At 35.8% G+C, this 17,672-nt stretch overlaps 1 protein-coding gene across 2 annotated transcripts in view; it reads right to left on the bottom strand.

The window, feature by feature from the left end:
- Window positions 1-17,672, bottom strand: part of Hs3st-A (Heparan sulfate 3-O sulfotransferase-A) — a 130,729-nt gene that overhangs the window by 9,007 nt on the left and 104,050 nt on the right. For both annotated transcript variants that reach the window (XM_065363862.1, XM_065363861.1), the window contains 3 exons: window positions 12,987-13,306; window positions 12,677-12,892; window positions 6,237-6,436 (listed from right to left, as the gene is read on the bottom strand). In XM_065363862.1, coding sequence (XP_065219934.1) covers window positions 6,237-6,436; window positions 12,677-12,892; window positions 12,987-13,289 — 719 coding nt within the window. In that variant the 5' untranslated portion in view covers window positions 13,290-13,306. The remainder of the gene's footprint in view (window positions 1-6,236; window positions 6,437-12,676; window positions 12,893-12,986; window positions 13,307-17,672) is intronic.

Below are 17,672 nucleotides of genomic sequence, written 5' to 3'. Positions count from 1 at the left end.
ATCCGATTTCAAATCAACAACATCTCTCTAAAACCCCATCCATTTTCTATATAGAAACCATCTAAATCATACCACGCTTACTCTGTTCATTTACTTTCAATACATCCAGAACAAGCCTCAATACGAGTATAAGACCGAGTTCCATTTTAATTAAATTCTGTCCAAACGAAAAGTCCTTTCTAATTTGAAGCGACCACCATACGTATTACGTACGTACGCTTAGGCTAAAACGTATAGCCATAAAATTAGAGACATACAAGGCGAAATGTAAAACTCTCCAACCAGACAACGGGAATCAGCGAATAGAGGTTTTTGCGGTTCCGACAGCACAGCAGCGTCTATTTCATCACCACCACTGTACGATAAAGTAGACGCAGCCTTTGAAGAATCCGCCCACCTTTATACTACCTCGTCACTTCTCCTTCGCAGTTTACAAAACTAATAAAATTCCACCTCCGTGTTCATTTTTTAACGCCGTTTACGAGCTAAGTTTTGTTCTAAAAGTATATGAAACTTTTGACGACGAGCGTCGAGCTGTGTTTTTTACTGCTTTCATGCTTCTATAACGTTTTGTAAGGTTTGAAACGACCGGCTTGCTGAGAGATAGCGTCGTCGGCTCGAAATTTCTGGCGAATCAGAATTATTTGGAGATGAAATCGGATAATAAGTACACGACAAGACGAGAGAAATGGTCCTTAATCTGTCGATAGAAAATATGAATGAATTGATTCGTTCACCGACGATTTTTTCTCTTCTGAAGTTCTGAGCAAATCGTTCACGAACGGATGAATCACTGAATAATCAAATTGAAGGGTTTAATTCCAAGTCGGCCTAAGTCCATTTTTTCCGTTTCGAGAAAAACACAAATAAGTGTTTTTCTCGCCCTTCCGCTTCAATAATAAATGATGTGATTATATGGTTGTGAAGCTTGATCTTTCTGCTTTAAAGTACCGTATTGGTATTTTTTTAATTTTGCGTATTTTCAGCTCCAGAGCGCGTCAAACAGTCAGAAAAAGTGGACTTAGGCCCATTTGGAATTATCTGATGTTAAAAATTTCGAAAAAGAGCTGAAAAACGCGTTTTTTCAAAAAAAAATTCACGAATCATCAATTTAATACATTTCTGAAACAATTTCATTCGAAGCACCTTCAAATTTCGTCTCTCGAAAATCGTTGAAAAACTTGAAAAAAAAACCGGCACAACCGCACTTGTATACAAATACTCTTAAAAAATGTATGATTTAGGCCACTTTGGAATAATCAGCTGTTTTTTTGAGCCGGCAAAACAGCGCTCCTGAGCGAAAAAAGTAACGCCAGGTGTTGGGACAAGGTGATAAAGGTGTTAACCGACCTGTACCACCAGTTGGCGCTGCTAACTCAAAAATGATAAAAATGGACTTAGGCCGACTTGGAATTAAACCCTTCAATTAGATGCGGATGACTTGACAAAATTTGACAGTTTCAAACCTCTTATTAAAGATATGGGCTCATTTCGTTCGTGAACGAATTGCTCAGAATTGACAAATTATTCAAAAACGATTCAATCACGATACCTAAGGGTAGGGCACCAATTATGGACCAGTCTGCAATATGGACCAGCGCCCGTTCTCGTCGGTAATTAGCGCAATCTGTCAGGAAAAAATTATTTCCGATGTATTTTTCACCAAAAAACAAATGAGAGAAAACCAACTTAGTGTCCAAAAAATCGATATCTTTTTTATGGTGGATATTAGTAGTACTTAGGTTACTGAATCCGACTGTGGGGGTTGAAACGTTTGCGAACGATTCTCTTGGCCCTAAATCTGAGGTCAAAAAAATAGAGCAACTATACAGTAAAAAGTGAAATTTTTTTTTTTGATTTTCTTGAAAGGTATGTTCTGAGGAGTCGAAATGCAAATTTTTACAACAATCGGCCCACATTTGGAGGATTTGTGCCATATTTTGAAATTTGAGTAAGGCTTGAGTTGGAAAAATCTACTCTTTTCACCTTGAAGAAATTTGTTAAGAAATGTGATAAATTTAATAATAATAACTTATTCTTCATTAAAAATTCATATTCGGGTAGTTTTTGCAACATTTTTGGCAAAAAATTCAAAAAAATCGAAAAAATTGATTTTTGGAAATTTTGATTTTTGGAATTGGCAACCTTGAATCTGATGATTCTGAAAAAAAATATATATATATATCGGGTAGTGTTCGCACTCATGGGGGCCAAAAGTGGTGCAAGTTTCATGGCCCTACAAATTTTAGATTGCCTGATACATAGACTCAAAACTTCAAATGCCCTTCCTGTAAAATTTACGTTTTGGACACTAGGTTGGTTTTCTCGTGACAGATCACAAATTATAAAGTCTGTAAAGTCAAAACTCGCTGAGAAATTTTCAAAAAACTGTTTTGAGACACTAAAACATTTTTTTAGTGTGTTTTTCAACTTCTATTAAAATATATGTGGTGTAATTTTCTGAATGTCATTGACGTTTATAATATCAAAAAAGGACGTAGTTTCAGCTAAAAATGAGAGTATGAATAGAAATTTGTGGTACAAAGTTTTTTTTAATGGGGTGCGCTAATATGGACCACCTCTGATATTGACTTTTTTACTCATTTTCATCATTTCTTACAGCCGTTGAAAAGGGAATTCTTGAAATACTTTTTTTGTTCATTTCTACACATAAATATGATGTTTTGAAACGGAAAAATATGTTTATTTTGAAATTCTTTAGGTAGTCCATATTAGGCATTCAAAATTTTGAACTGTCATTTTGACACTCGTCACTCAACAATAAAAAAAACATAGGTACTTAAAGTTGACCTTCACCCCTGAAGTTTTGTACAGTGTTAGTGGAAGGATGGAACTTCATTTTAAGCCTTTATGGAGGTTTCTAGCCCCTATAGTTTTCAAGTGGCAATCCTCCAAAAAAAAGTGGTCCATATTTGGTGCCTCTGCCCTTACCAACTAAATCAACAATCAACTTCATGGGAAGAGGACGTGAAAAAATTTGACTTTTGCAAATTCAACAATAAGAACCGAAGATGAATTCGTTCGTGATAGAATAAATCACTAACAAAAATTGGAGTTGATTCGTTCGCGAACGATTCAATCAGAATCGTGAATCACTCGGAAATGAAACTAGAAAAAACATGACAAAACAAACCGAAACGTTTTTCAATATGTCAATAAAAAATGTGAATGATTTACTCAAAAGAGAAAAATCATTCGCAAACGAATGAATCACAGAAAAATCAATTTAGGTATTTGTAGACAGCATCACGAAACTTGATTACTTGAAACGTTTCATAGTGTCATCAAAACTAAGCTCAATTCGTTCGCGAACGATTTGCTCAGAATTGACAAATAATTCAAGAAAAACGAAATCACTGCTAAATCATTCATAAGGAAAAAGAACGTGGCAAAATCACAACTTTTCAAATCTAACAATGAGAATTGAAGATTATAATTATTGATTCACTCAGGGATGAAAAAATCATTCGCGAATGCATGAATCAGACTCACTTACTTCGGCCTGGAAACATCCACTGATCAAAACAGTGTTTGTCTCACTATCAACCACGGGTCCTTACTTGGGTCTGAAAACACCCACTGAATAAAACAGTGTCTGTTTCAAGCACAGGTCCTTACTTGGGTCTGAAAACACCCACTGATTGACAACTGTGTCTCTGACTCACTTACTTGGATCTGGAAACACCCACTGATTAAAACAGTATTTGTCTCAACCACAGGTCCTCACTTGGATCTGAAAATACCCACTGATTAAAAACTGTGTCTGAGAACTCATCCACAGATCCTTACTTGAGTATTTGGGTATAAAAACACCTGCTGATTAAAACTGTGCTTGTCTCAAACACAGGTCCTCACATGGGCCTGAAAACACCCACTGATTGAAAACTATGTCTGACTCAGTCAGAAAGGTGGAAAGACGAAAAGATGAAATGACGAAATGACAAAAAGACGAAAAGATGAAAAGGCAGAAAATGAATCATCAATAAAATAAATCAGATCAGATGAATGATTATCACCTAGGCTACCTCTACCTCAAAACCTGTCATTACAAATCTTTGAACAAAAACTAATGATTCGCTCAAAAAAGATGAATCGCTCGAGAACGACTGAATCACCTATCAGAAATAAAATTAGAAAATACATGACGCCAAAGTTCTGTTATGTAATTTACAGTCGGTAAATAAAAATCAAATGACTCGTTCGCGAACGATTTGCTCAGAGGAGCGAAAATCATTCACGAACGAATGAATCACTGAATAGTCAAATTGAATGTAGACGAAATCACAAAACTCAAGTTTTGATCCAACGGCAACTGATGAACTGAATCAATTCGTTTGTGAACGATTTGCTCGGAATCCAAAAATCATTCGCGAACTACTACATATCAGGGATGAGGCCCCACATGATTTTTTTTCGGGTTCCGGGTTTCGGGGCTTGGGCTTTCAATCAAAAATTTATTAGGTCTTGGGCTTGGATTTGGGCCCAGGAAATTTTGGGTTTGGGTTTCAGGGCTCAGTGACCAGGGCTTGAATGAAGTGTTCAGGGCTTTCCGGGGCTTGAAATTGAGGGGTTCCATGGAAAAGGGGCCTCAGTGATTTTTTTTGTTTTTTTTTTCATTTACAATTCTGAATGTACGAGTAGGTATTAAACATTTTTAAAAATTAATTTCACCATATTCAGTGATATTGAACTGTTCTTCCATGAAAAAAAAAAAAAAACGAATTGGAAAATGTAAGCTTGTAAAAAAATTTCTCAAGTCCATTGAAGAGTGATATTCCAAAACTCGCTTTGTCCATTTTTATCAAAGTTGGGTTTTCAGTGGTACCTGGTAGATGAAGTATTAACTCACATTCCTACATCATCAACCTACCAAAATGAGGTGTTAAACTCACCTAAATAGCCAATTCACTAAAAATTAAAAAAAAAGTAATGTTCCAAAACGCACTTTGTCCATTTTTATTGAAATTTTTTCAGTAGTATTTAGTGGATGAAATGTATACCTACACTCCTACATCATAAATCCACCCGAATAAAGTGCTAAACTCGCCTAAAAAGCCAATTTACCCGTTTAAAGGGAAACTGTTTTTCCTCTCTCCTGAAAAGTTGTGAAAATGGACAAAGCGAGTTTTGGAATATCACTCTTCATTTGAACTAATGAAAATCAGTGAAAAAAATTGACCAAGGCCTCTTTTCCATGAAGTGAAGCCCCTCGATTTCAATTTTAATGAGGAATAAGGTATCTACTTACCTAAAATCGTATTTGATTTTCTGTTGAAAAAAAAATTCTAAAAACGTTTTAAGGGCAGATTCCGATTGATTTTTTCAAAATTATTTGAATGGAACATTTTTTTTTCAACTCAGAAAATTTTTTGGAATTTTTAATTATTGTCCAAATTTTCTAAGTATCATTTTTCAAAGAACAAACTACTTACAGAATATTATAAATACTTAATGCACCAAAAATCCCTTGAAATATTAAACTTTTTGCTGAAGTTGTAAATTTTTTTTTGAAAATCATCTTTTTTGACTTCTGAAGTTTTGAGATGCACAGAACTGTAATTACAGTAGTAATTTACAAAATTTGCACAAGCCCTGAAAAGCCCCGAAAAGCCCTGATCACAGTTTGGGTTTCGGGGCCAAGGTTACGGGCTTGGTTTTCACTTTTCAGAGGAAAAGGTTTCGGGCTTTGGGCCAGGGCTTTGCAGGTTACAGTTTTTAAGGTTTTAGGGCTTGGACATTCGGGCTTCAAGGAAATAATCGGGGCTTTTTCAGGTTTCGGGTCCTGGTCCTGGGCCGGGCCTCATCCCTGCTACATATCAAATCCAGTGGAAGAGGACGAGAAAAAATTCGAATTTTTCAAATTCATTGATATAAAATAAACTAGGTACGAATGATTCGTTCGCGAACGATTTACTCGGAAGCAAAAATCGTTCGCGAACGAATGAATCATTGAAAAATAAAATTAGGTATAGACATCAACAGATTGAATAAACTTTGATAAGTAGGTAAGTAAATATTTTCTAGTTTAAAATTATGAGCAATTTTTCTTGAAATTTCAATTAAGGCACCGTGACTGAATCGATAGGTAGGTATCAATCAATACCAGAAATTCTGCATGTTTTATGTACCATTGAAGTTCATGCAACCAGGAACATATGTACGTAGAATTTTTACATATAATCATTACCATCTTTAAGGTAAAAAAATCGACTCACCTATAACTAGCATTGACTTCACCATCCGGTTTGATGGCCAATTCTTCAAACGACTTTTGCACACTGTACTTGGTAATAGGGGTAGTGGAAGCGGCGTGACTTTTCAATTGAGTATAATCCGATATAGCCCTGGTGACCGGCTCTCTTAGTATCAACAACAACCTTACACTGGCATTCATGGCACGAATTCTTTCCGGTACCTGAAACACAAGGTACACGCGAAAATTGACATTAGCGTTTTTCTTCTTCCAAGTTCCGGTTCACCGATGATGAAGGAAATCAGATAAAGAATTTCCAATTGCTACGTTATTTAGCGAGCGACCTCGCCGAACGAATTCTCGACATAAAACAAGGCCTAATGTTCAAATATATTTACGAGTGGTTTTTTTTTTTCTTCAACTATAAGGATCGTATCGGTACAGGTACGCATTATTTAGTCGAAATGAACACTCGAAAGGTCTAATTAAAAGTTACTTTCGGTCGGTCGATGGCTTCGTAGGTAAGTAAATTCCTCGATCGACGAAAACAGCAACAACAACAACAATGAGAACGGAAGATTGTGTGAGCTCCGCCAACCCTCGTAAATAATATTAACGATATAAGTAATTACCTCGCAGGAAGTAAACATCGTAATTTTCGGACTAGGTATAAAAATTTCACCCCTTTAAAAATTTCTTTCTATAGCTTCTACGCATAAATTTTGCAACCTTTATTTTATAGTTTACGTACGAAAAAATAGGCTGAAGTAGTGTATGCCATCAACGGCGGCGCGGCGCGGTCTTTGGCAATAAAAAAATGAAAGAATTTAACCTTCGTGGAAAAATAAAAAAAAGAGCAAAGGCGAAAAATTTCGAGTATCATTCAGATTAACGTTTTGTTTCATAACATTGTGTGTGATTCGACTCGTTGGCGTTATATTAATTACCGCCTACTTTGATGTAAAGTATCTCAAGTGGGGACCAACAACGACGTCGCGTCGCCGTCGTGTCGTTGTCTAAAGAGCATAAATCTTTTATCGTGAACATTTTTTTCAAGCTTGAACAAATCTTACGAGTGCTCAAAAACTTATGGTGAATACGTAATGTGATTTTTTTGAGCGCAAGTAACATTGAGTATTTGAAGAAGAGAAAAAAAGAAAGGGGAAAAAGCACGAGACGAGATTGTTTTTTACATTAGGCACAATAAAACAAAAAATTGTGGTAAAAGTCGAGTACCCAGCTACGTAGACCAGACGTATTGTTATCTAAATAATAAAGGCGACGACCAAAAAAGCCAAGTGTTTTCACACGTGTAGGCATTTTTTTTCTTTTCAAAAAAAAAGAAGGAATTGAGATGGACGAGACAAATGAACCTAGCGATACACAAGACTGAATGATGTGTTGTGTAAATAGGAGTCTCTGCAGCCTTATGCGTATCTTCCCTTCATAATCTATTCGTAATAATATCCCATGAAATATTGCCAAATGTATTAAATATTATGAGAATGACGTAGAATTTACATTCAAATAGGACGTTAATAGGCCAAAAGTAGGCACATGTATGCGTAATGTATGGCTAAAAATGTCATTTCAATTTTATAAAAATATTTCACGAAATCATTTTTTAAAAACCTTCACATACTTGTTCGCCAATAAAAGTTGTATGACGCAAAACTTACACGTACTTCTTATCATTTATCGCGAAAATCACGAAAAAATATTGTCGGAAAATGATTTTGATACGAGAATGCATCCGAATAGCAGATTGATTAAGCACATTCTGTACCAGTAATGACTATTCTAAAAATTAGAGATAAACACATCACAAACACCTACATATGTATTTCACATGTGGAACGAATTTATGAACATTTTGTACTCGGATACCAAAGTTTTAAATTATTTGGCCCAAGATGATTACCTATTACAAGAGAACTTTTCGAACAAACGCTCTTTGATTTTAAAGAAGCCAAGCTAGGTAGAAAAAACATGTCATAAAACCCCAGTGACCATTCAACTTTTTTGCAAAACATATTTTTTCTTAAACGAAACGAACAAGTATACCTACCCATAATTATTTCGTTTCACTTTTCTCAAGACGAAATCGACTGAATTTTTGGCCTCTCTGGAGCCTCCAGCATATTTTTGATTTTTTCAGGAATTTTAAATTGCTTTAGAGGGGCCTAAAATGAATTCCAGCACATATACTTTTGGTTAGAGTCTATTATTGACCCTCTTGACTGTTTTGAGTCATCGTAGTCAAATTCAAGGCGTTGAAAAAAAATGCAGACTTATTCAGTACACTGATGAAAGTTAGTCCTGAAACAAGTGTCAACTCTCCTAACCTACTTCATCTTTTTGGACTATTCTGGAGCCTCCAGGGTGCAATTATAGATTCCTTCGGAGTTTTTTGATTTCTCCAGAAGGCGTGAAAATTCATTTCAGCAGCAAAAAATCGAGTTGTACATATTAGCTTATTGTCGACCTTTTTAGCAATTTATCCGCATTTGAGCCGATTTCCAGACGAATATGCCTTGAATGTGTTTTTTTGAACAGCCATTATAGGTAGGTAGTAGGTATCTATTTAGGGAAAAAAATTCAAAATTTTTTGTTCACAGAAAAATGCTAAAAATTTGCACAAATGCCTGTATTTTGTCCAAAACAAACCGCTTGAATTCAAATTCGATCATTTCGAGCCATTAGCTGGAGCCTCCAGCGTGATTTTTTATTTTTCATAACTATCGAATTTCTTCAGATGGAAAATAAATTCGTTAAGCAGATCGATAAAAAGCCACAACTCGATTTTGAGACGCTCAAATTCATTTTCAAATTTTCTGGAAAAATTTCAGAATTCTGGAGAAATTGAAAATCAGGTTTGAAGCTCCACAATGGTCTCAAATGCGGATAAACTAGTTAAACAGGTCAAGAATGAACCAAAAACCGATTTCAGCTTTCAAAATTAACTTCAACGCCCTCTGGAGAAATTTCCGAATTCTGGAGAAATTTTGAACTAGTGCTGGAGGCTCCAGAATGGCCCCAAAGGTAAATAAACTCGTTGAACGGATCTAGAATGAATTACAACCTAATTTCAGCTTCCAAAATTGACTTACACGCCCTCTGGAGAAATTGTGAACTAGTGCTGGAGGCTCCAAAATGACCCCAAACGTAAATGAACTCGTTGAACGGACCGAGAATAAACCACAACCCATTTTCAGCTTCCAAAATTAACTTCCATGCCTTCTGGAGAAATTATAAACTAGTGCTGGAGGCTCCAGAATGGCACCAAACGTAAACAAACTCGTTGAACGAATCGCGAATAAGCCACAACTTCATTTTCAGCTGCCCAAAGTTATTTCTACGTCTTTTTGAGGAATTTCAGGAGTTCTGAAGAAATCAAAACTCATACTGGAGGCTCCAGAATGGTCTTAAAATGCAAATTGACTAAGTAAACATATCAATAATTAGCCACAGTTCGATTTTTAGCAGCCTAAATCAATTTCCACACCTTATGAAAAAATTTCAAAATTCTGGAGAAAATGTGAACTAGTGCTGGAGGCTTCAGAATGGTCTTAAAATGCCGATTAACTAAGTAAACATGTCAAGAATTGGGCACAGTTCGATTTCTAGCAGCCCAAATCAATTTCCACATCTTCTGAAAAAGAATTCAAAATTCTGGAGAAAATTTGAACTAGTGCTGGAGGCTCCAGGATGGTCCCAAACGTAAATTAACTCGTTGAACGGATCGAGAATAAGCCATAAAATAATTTTCAGCTGCCCAAAGTTATTTTCACGTCTTTCGAAGAAATTTCAGGAGTTCTGGAGAAATCAAAAGTCAGACTGGAGGCTCCAGAGTGGTCTTAAAATGCAGGTGTCAAAAGTTGGAAACAGTTCGATTTTTAGCAGCCTAAATCAATTTCCACACCTTCTGAAAGGATTTCAAAATTCTGGAGAAATTGTGAAATCAAGCTGGAGGCTCCAGAACGGCTCTAAATTTAAATAAACTCAATAAACAGGTCCAAAATAGGGTAGGACTTGATTTTCAACTGCCCAAATTAATTTCCATGCCTTCTGGATAAATTTAAAAATTATGGAGAAGGCGTAAAATCATACTGGAGGTTCCAGAATGGTCCTAAATGTGAAAAACCTATAGTTCAATAGATCTATAATAAGCAACAACTCAATTATCAACTTCTCAATTAATTTCCACGACTTTTTACATACTCGTATATGAAGGATTTTTTCCAGCTAAAACCCAACTAGTCAGTGACTGCAAAAATACGTTTTGATTCGCTAAAAGAAAACAAACCAAAAAGTCAAAATTACGGATTGGGTAATTCTCAAAAAAAGTTTAAATTTCAGTACTAAAATTTTTCGAAAATGAAAACCTTTTTTTGAATTTTTTTCAAAAGGGACTTGATTCTAGGCATACCCAGGACCCCAAAAATGACTTGAGGCCCAAGTCATCTTCAATAGGGGCGGGGGGAGGGGCTTTAAAAAAATTGGTGTCACATGTTGAAAAAAAAGGCTGTTCACTACTTTTGGGTAGGTATAGGTATAACTGGAGCAGTTATTAGTAGCTTTAGCTCACAAAAAGTTCATCAAGTAGGTACCAGGTACATTTTAATGGGAGTATTCAAACATGATAAGGTAGGTACTTTCCTTCGCCGTGGACAAAAAAACCCACGATAGCCACGACGAAATACCAAACTGTACTATCCACGACGTAAGAAAAAAAAAACTAAAATTTGTTTTACCGGTAATAGAATCAATAATTTTTCAATTTTCAAAGTTGTGGTCATCAAGTACTTACTATTTGAATATTTTCTTTTTTTTTTCAAAAAAAAAAATGCTCTTTTAAACGTGAGAATGATAAGCCACGGCGATGGAACTGAAAAATGGTAATCTGTACAATTTTTACAGATTACCATTCGGAGGACGGGTTACTGTATTTGATTGATGGTTGTGAAATGGGCACTGTACTGCTATTACTGAAACAATACAGTGTAGCCATTTCACTGCAAAAAAAGTCGAATAGGAGAGCCAGGAAAAAATAAACAAAAATTGCCACGATGATGGACGAAAAACTGGTTACATCACTTTATGACCTCGGTTTCAGGGTATAAGTGTCATTCCAAAACTTTATATCAGTTCTGTCATTTACTCTAATATCATATTCATAATATGTACCATTTTTTTTTTCAGAAAAAGTGATAGTGTAATTCATTTTTGAAGATGAAGTTGGAAAATTTAAGTGGTTACATGCCACGACGATGGAGTTTTCAGGGTTTGGGGGGACTTGACCCACAGTGGAGGGGGGTTGGGGGCCGTTAAACTATATGCACGTGACGCCCGAGTTGGTATCTACACAATACCGCTGAAAAAAAATTTTAATTGTCAATAGTATTCAAGTTAACCACCGGTTACATGGTTTTTAAACTTTTTTTGAGAATTACCCGATTAAACTTTTTTTGATGCAATTTCCACAACAAAGTTCCTAAAAATTATCAATTTTTGTAAAAGTTCTGAAATAGGTATGCAAGAAAACTGCAAAAAATAATGAAAATTTATACACAAAAATTTCAAGAATCGTAAAGATTTTTCAAAATGTGTGCTTATGATTTCTTATTTTAAAAATCAATTTGTTAAAAATGGAATAACAAGGAGTATTCATTGTAATTTTATCGAATTTTTGAATCATAGCTTTCCAATTTTTGCTTTCGTTATAAAAAGTTGATTTTCAGCTTGACAGTTAAATTCGAAACTTTTGAAATTTTAATCACTTATTTTAAATTGAATCCACAATATTTTTTCTTTGATATCTCGCAAACGGATTCGCTCCAAACCAAAACCAGACTTGGAACTTAAGCCTTCAAAGCTCGGATGTTCGCAATAAATCGCAAATGCATGAAAATCACGAAGCTATCACTTACTTTACCTTATGTTGTGACAAGACAGACCATCAAAGACAATTCGTAAAAATATTTTGAAAAAAATTTAGACTTAAACCCGAACCCAAAACTTGGCTGATCTGACACGAAAAGACCCTATACCTACTGCAATTTTCAACATCTCTGCTGTGCTGTTTAATAAGATGTTATAACCATGGCTCGTGTCGTGTAGGTACATTAAAGTGACGACAGTTTAAAAAATAAAATGTACTATTAACACCTTTTTATGACTATTTCCTACACATGTTTAATTTTAAACGAATCACTAACCCGTAAATAGAGAAAAAAAAGAAACACCCTCGCAACTCTCTCAGCTTGACCCTTGACTTCGGGTCACGCAACAGGCCGTTTTACTTGTGATAAAAAATTTACTCAATGCATCGGGTAATTAGCTCTTAGTACGAAGCACTATTTACATTTCGCAATCCTATGAGAATTCAAAAGTTCGTTCGGCTTGTCGAGGGTATTTATAGTATAAATAATTAATCCAACGATGAAGCGTAAAGGTACTCACTTCCGGCGTTACAAAGTAGCTCGGACTTTTTTCGATGGTTACTTGATCGGCGAACGAGTAGGGCATTTTTTGACGATACCAGTCTAAGCCCAGGTTGTAATTATCGTCTCTGTCGAAAAAGTGTACTTCTCCGGCGGCTTTTTGGATTCGTGGGTGTAGAAATAACATCTCTAGAAGAGCTCTCGTGCCACATTTTCGTACTCCTATGATTAAGGCCTGTAATTATCGAAATAAACAACAGTATGAACATGAAGAAAAATACCTACATATAGAGGGTTAAAAAAAACACAAAAATACAGCAGATGCTTACTTGAGGCAGTCTTCTTCTAGTTTTTGAAAAATGATCCTTTCTTTTGGCGGTATTACCTTGCGAATCGTTTATCGTAGCCGAAGAAGCGTACTCGTCGACGAATATAAAATCCTGATTCAAATCCGAGGGTATCTGTTGTGCTAGTTGCATTTGGTATATCGTGTTGTCGTACAAACTGATATGGAATCCGATAAATAACGTTATAAAGGTCACCGAAAGTAAAGCAGCGATTACTTGATTTGGTCGAAATCTAACCGGCCGGTAATAGCCGTCCTCCACATCTCGTACCAAACACCTTTTCATTCCTCATAACACCATAGCTAAAACAGAAAAGAAAAAACACAAAACAACGTCAACATCATTTTTTTTTTTTTTACTTTTCTCTTTTCAACACAGCGTAAAAATTACAACCAAATGTTACGTTCCCATCATTTATAGTACGAGGAAGAAGAAGGAAAAAAGCCGTCAAACGAATGATGCGTTAAAATGATATTTTAAAAGCTCCCATATTAACGATTCCTTTTTTTTTGCCATGCTGCGGCGTTATACACGGCGAGTTTTAAGGATATCGAAAGAAGGTTGCCAGGTGTACGTAGGAGACGAGTGGGAGCAGAATAACAAGATGAAAGCGTCAGATAGGCAGAGCTTTCGTTGTAAAAATTTTCGCTAACAAAAACTCGCACGCAGATAAGACCTTTAGTATGCGAAAAAAAAGAACGAAAAGAGCGAAGAAAAACACATTGAAAATAATGTTCCCTTTGAAGACACACTTTTAGAGCTCAGTTCTGCCTTCTCGAATCTGCTGGATATATAGGTACACATTCTTTGATATTCGTTCTCGTTTTACTCGTCGTCGCCGTGTTAAAGGTCATAATACATTTTTCAAGTAACGCCATCGCCATTCGTGATATCCTTTTTTCTGCTTGTTTTATCTCGTCGTCGTGCTGCCTTAAAATTCGCCTTTTCGATAATAACCCTTCTCGCTGACCGAATACATTACCACTTAAATCGAAAATACCCCCAGTGCCAGGTCCTTTTTACACAGGTACCTACCTCTTACCTATCCTGCGTCCTCCTCTGTATCGTAACTGTATATACGATCTCACTTTCTATATCTATATCGTTCTTCTACGACTTTGTTTTTTCGATTAGAACGGATACAATTTATATGATATTCCGAGAGCATGTTCGAAAGCCATTTTAGATTGCGGCTTTAATGGATTAAAGATGATTGCCAACGTAAACGACCGACGCGACCTTTATATTTCCCTTTTGTATTTTGATAACTCTGTGCCAAGCCAACAACACCAGGTCGCCGCAGGGTTCTTTATGAGAATAACATTATACTCGAAAGAATCGCCTCTCTTTCTCGTGATCACCACTTTTTGACCATGTAAGAGTGAGAAAAAAAATTGCAAATTTCTTTCATCGTTTCGATTTTGCATCGAAATGTAGAAAATTGCGAATTTTTTACTGGCCAAGAATGAACTTTATAGGTACATGATTTTAGAATGGAAATGGCTATTCATCCGTATTAAGTTGGCCAAAAAAGGCGATTTTTGACCTCGTGTCTTTCGATTTCGCTCAAACTGCTTTCGCATTGTGTGTAACTGACTCAGAAACTAAGAGAAACACCCTTTATGTGAAGATGCTGGGGAAGATCTAAGATCACATTCGAGTTCAGCGACCTTGAAAACATACGAATTGGTATGTCGTACCACTGAATCAATTGTTTCAATATTGACTTCAGAGAAAGAGGTCACCTGGAGGCCTGAGAGCGAGCTAAATCGAAAAACTAAGTCCATTTTTGTATTCAGCACCCCCAAAAACATATCAACCCATATATCACACGCCCTTATTATTTTTTAGAATTTTTGCCCAAATTAGGGGAGAAACTACCTCCTTTCTAATGAAATTGCCTGTCTTGAAAATGGTATGTTTCTTTAGAACACCAAAAGTTATTTCGATCACGATTTTTACGCAATCTTCGATCGAAGCTTTCACTCGAAGCGTCATTTTGAAAGTTGAACTTTCGATTGGAAAAATCAACTTTCAATTTTGCAGAACTTCGATGAAAGTTTTAGAATCAGATTTTAAAGAGCTTTCGAATGACGAAATCAGTTTTGAGTCTAGTACTATTGTAGCGGAGCTATACACGTCTAAAGTTGAATATTAAGAGAGATAATGAAAACAGAACACCCCCCTCCCCTCCACAAACATTCTTCCTCCGAAATGGCTGAAAGTAATCCAAGAGTATTTTCGATAAGTTGCGAATAAATTGGACTCATTCGAAAAATTCAACAATTGGTAAAATGCATGGAATTGCTTGAAAGCGTTTTTACGGCAAACTAGTTAGGCAATTTTATTAACACGTGTTAATAAAATTGCCTAACTAGTTTCCCGTAAATACGCCATTCCCCATCAAAAGATTCTAAAGTCGATTTCATGCTACAAAAGGAGATCGTAGGCACTTCATTCATCATGTTCGACATTTCTTGACTAAAAGCTGGAGCACTTTACTTTTCCATCCTCTCAAGACAGAGAGGCTTTTCTGCCATACATGAAATATCAATAAAGAGAATCCTTAAAGGAACAAAAAATTTCCAATGAGACAAGAAGGAATCAAACGAAGATCTTAAAGTACACCATCAACGCAAATTTCACCCACTGAAATTCATTTCTCAATTTTTGGAGAATTTTTGAAATCTTAAATTTGGCTCTTTTCGGTCACGTCCCTCGAAAAAAATCAAAACAGCTGGAATTTGATTTATAGGTACCTTATTTTCAACCTCTCGAGTTGATTGATGATGGTCTCGACGAGTGAACCTCCAGCCTCTAGTGGATTTTATGATTCTCCTGTTCTTTAAAAAATGTCATAACTTCTAAACGAATAAAGGAAAAACGATGAAAAATTGACTTGTACTGTATTTTCAATCTCTCGAGTCGTAAACTCGAGTTCATTGATTCCATTTACCTATGAAATTTTTTCAAAAACTGAAAATTCCAAAAATTCCCTGAAACTGCTACAGAATAGCTCGAAACCATTAATAATCGGCTCAAGTGGTTGAAAATGGAGGAACAAACCAAATTTCAGTTTTTTTTGTTCCCTAATTCGCGAATAGTGAATTTTTCATGCTTTTCAAGAATATTGAATCACTGAAAAAAAAATTGGATTTGAACAGGTACAAAAGAACTTTGAAAATGTAAGTTTCAATCGATCGAAACGATCACAAATAGGGTTGATCTGACAAGGAAACCTCTTGAGGTGTCACACTCTGATTTGAACGGGACCGCGATTTTTGGAAAGAGCATAGTCTAAAACCCTCAAAATCAAATTTTCAGCTGCCTAAGTTCATTTTTCGATTTTTGGCGAATTTTTGAAAATTCAAAATTGACTGTTTTTGGCGATTTATGTTTTTTTTAAAAGTTTTTACTTGATCAATGAAAATGGTCAGAATAAGTCCCAAAACTAATATTAATTACCCAAATCCAAATTTCACCATTTCCAGCCATTCTGGAGCCTCCAGCGCGATTTTTCAATTTCTCCAGAATTTTGAATTTGCTCCAGAAGGCGTGAATATGCAGTTGGGCAGCTAAAAATCGAGTTGTGTATTACACTCGACCTGTTTAACGAGTTTATCCATATTTGAGCTGATTTTGAGAATGACACCTCAAAAGTGGTTTTTTGACCAGCCTTTTTCAAAATTAAAAAATCCAAAAAATCAAAAGATAACCGTTTGTGAGGAAATTTTTGAAATTTGCGCGAATTGCTGTATTTTATCCGTAATTAACCCCCCCCCCCCCCAAAATCAATATTTCACAATTTCCGGCCTTTCTGGAGCTTCCAGCGCGATTTTTCAATTTCTCCAGAATTTTGAATTTGCTCCGGAAGGCGTGAATATGCAGTTGGGCAGCTAAAAATCGAGTTGTGTATTACACTCGACCTGTTTAATGAGTTTATCAACATTTGAGCAGATTTTGAGAGTGACACCGCAAAAGTGGTTTTTTGACCAGCTTTTTTCAAAATTAAAATGAACTTGGGCAGCTGAAAATTTGGTTTTGGGGGGTTTTAGACTATGCTCTTTCCAAAAATCGCGGTCCCATTTAAATCGGAGTTTGACACCTCAAGAGGTTCCCTTGTGAATTTACAACTGATGGATTTCATTTTGACTCTATTCATGTCATTTTTTCAAAAACTGGATAGTTCAAAAATCCCCCGAAAACCATAACTGATTGACTCGAAAGAACGAAAATCAAGTATTCAAATTTCAGCGTTCTACTCATTGCCAAAAGTTGAGGAATATTTCAACAGTTGAAAATTTATTATTTTTTCAATAGGGTAGAAGGAGGAGATGGCTGTTGAAGCGAGGAACGAAAATCAGAACGTTTTAATTTGAGTAGTCCAAAAAAAATCTTTAAATTAGCTTCAAATTGTGAGGCTGAGAAGAGGGTTTGGAGAGGGTAGAGGGGAGAGGAATGAATGTGGAATTCCGCCAGCTCAATTTTTTATGGTAGGAAGTGAACAATTTTCCATCATTCATTATATAGAAACATGGCGATATCTACGTTTTGGGAGAAATAATTAACATCCCAAAAATGAAATTGATGAATTTAAAAAATTGTTTTTCTTTTAAGGTGACATCCTTTCAGAGATAAAAAAAATGAAAAAATGAAAATGAAAATCCT

This window comes from Planococcus citri, chromosome 4 (genome assembly GCF_950023065.1).
Source record: "Planococcus citri chromosome 4, ihPlaCitr1.1, whole genome shotgun sequence".
Taxonomy (NCBI): domain Eukaryota; kingdom Metazoa; phylum Arthropoda; class Insecta; order Hemiptera; family Pseudococcidae; genus Planococcus; species Planococcus citri.
Note: the sequence above shows the minus strand (reverse complement) of the source record. Positions and strands in the feature narration are given on the sequence as shown.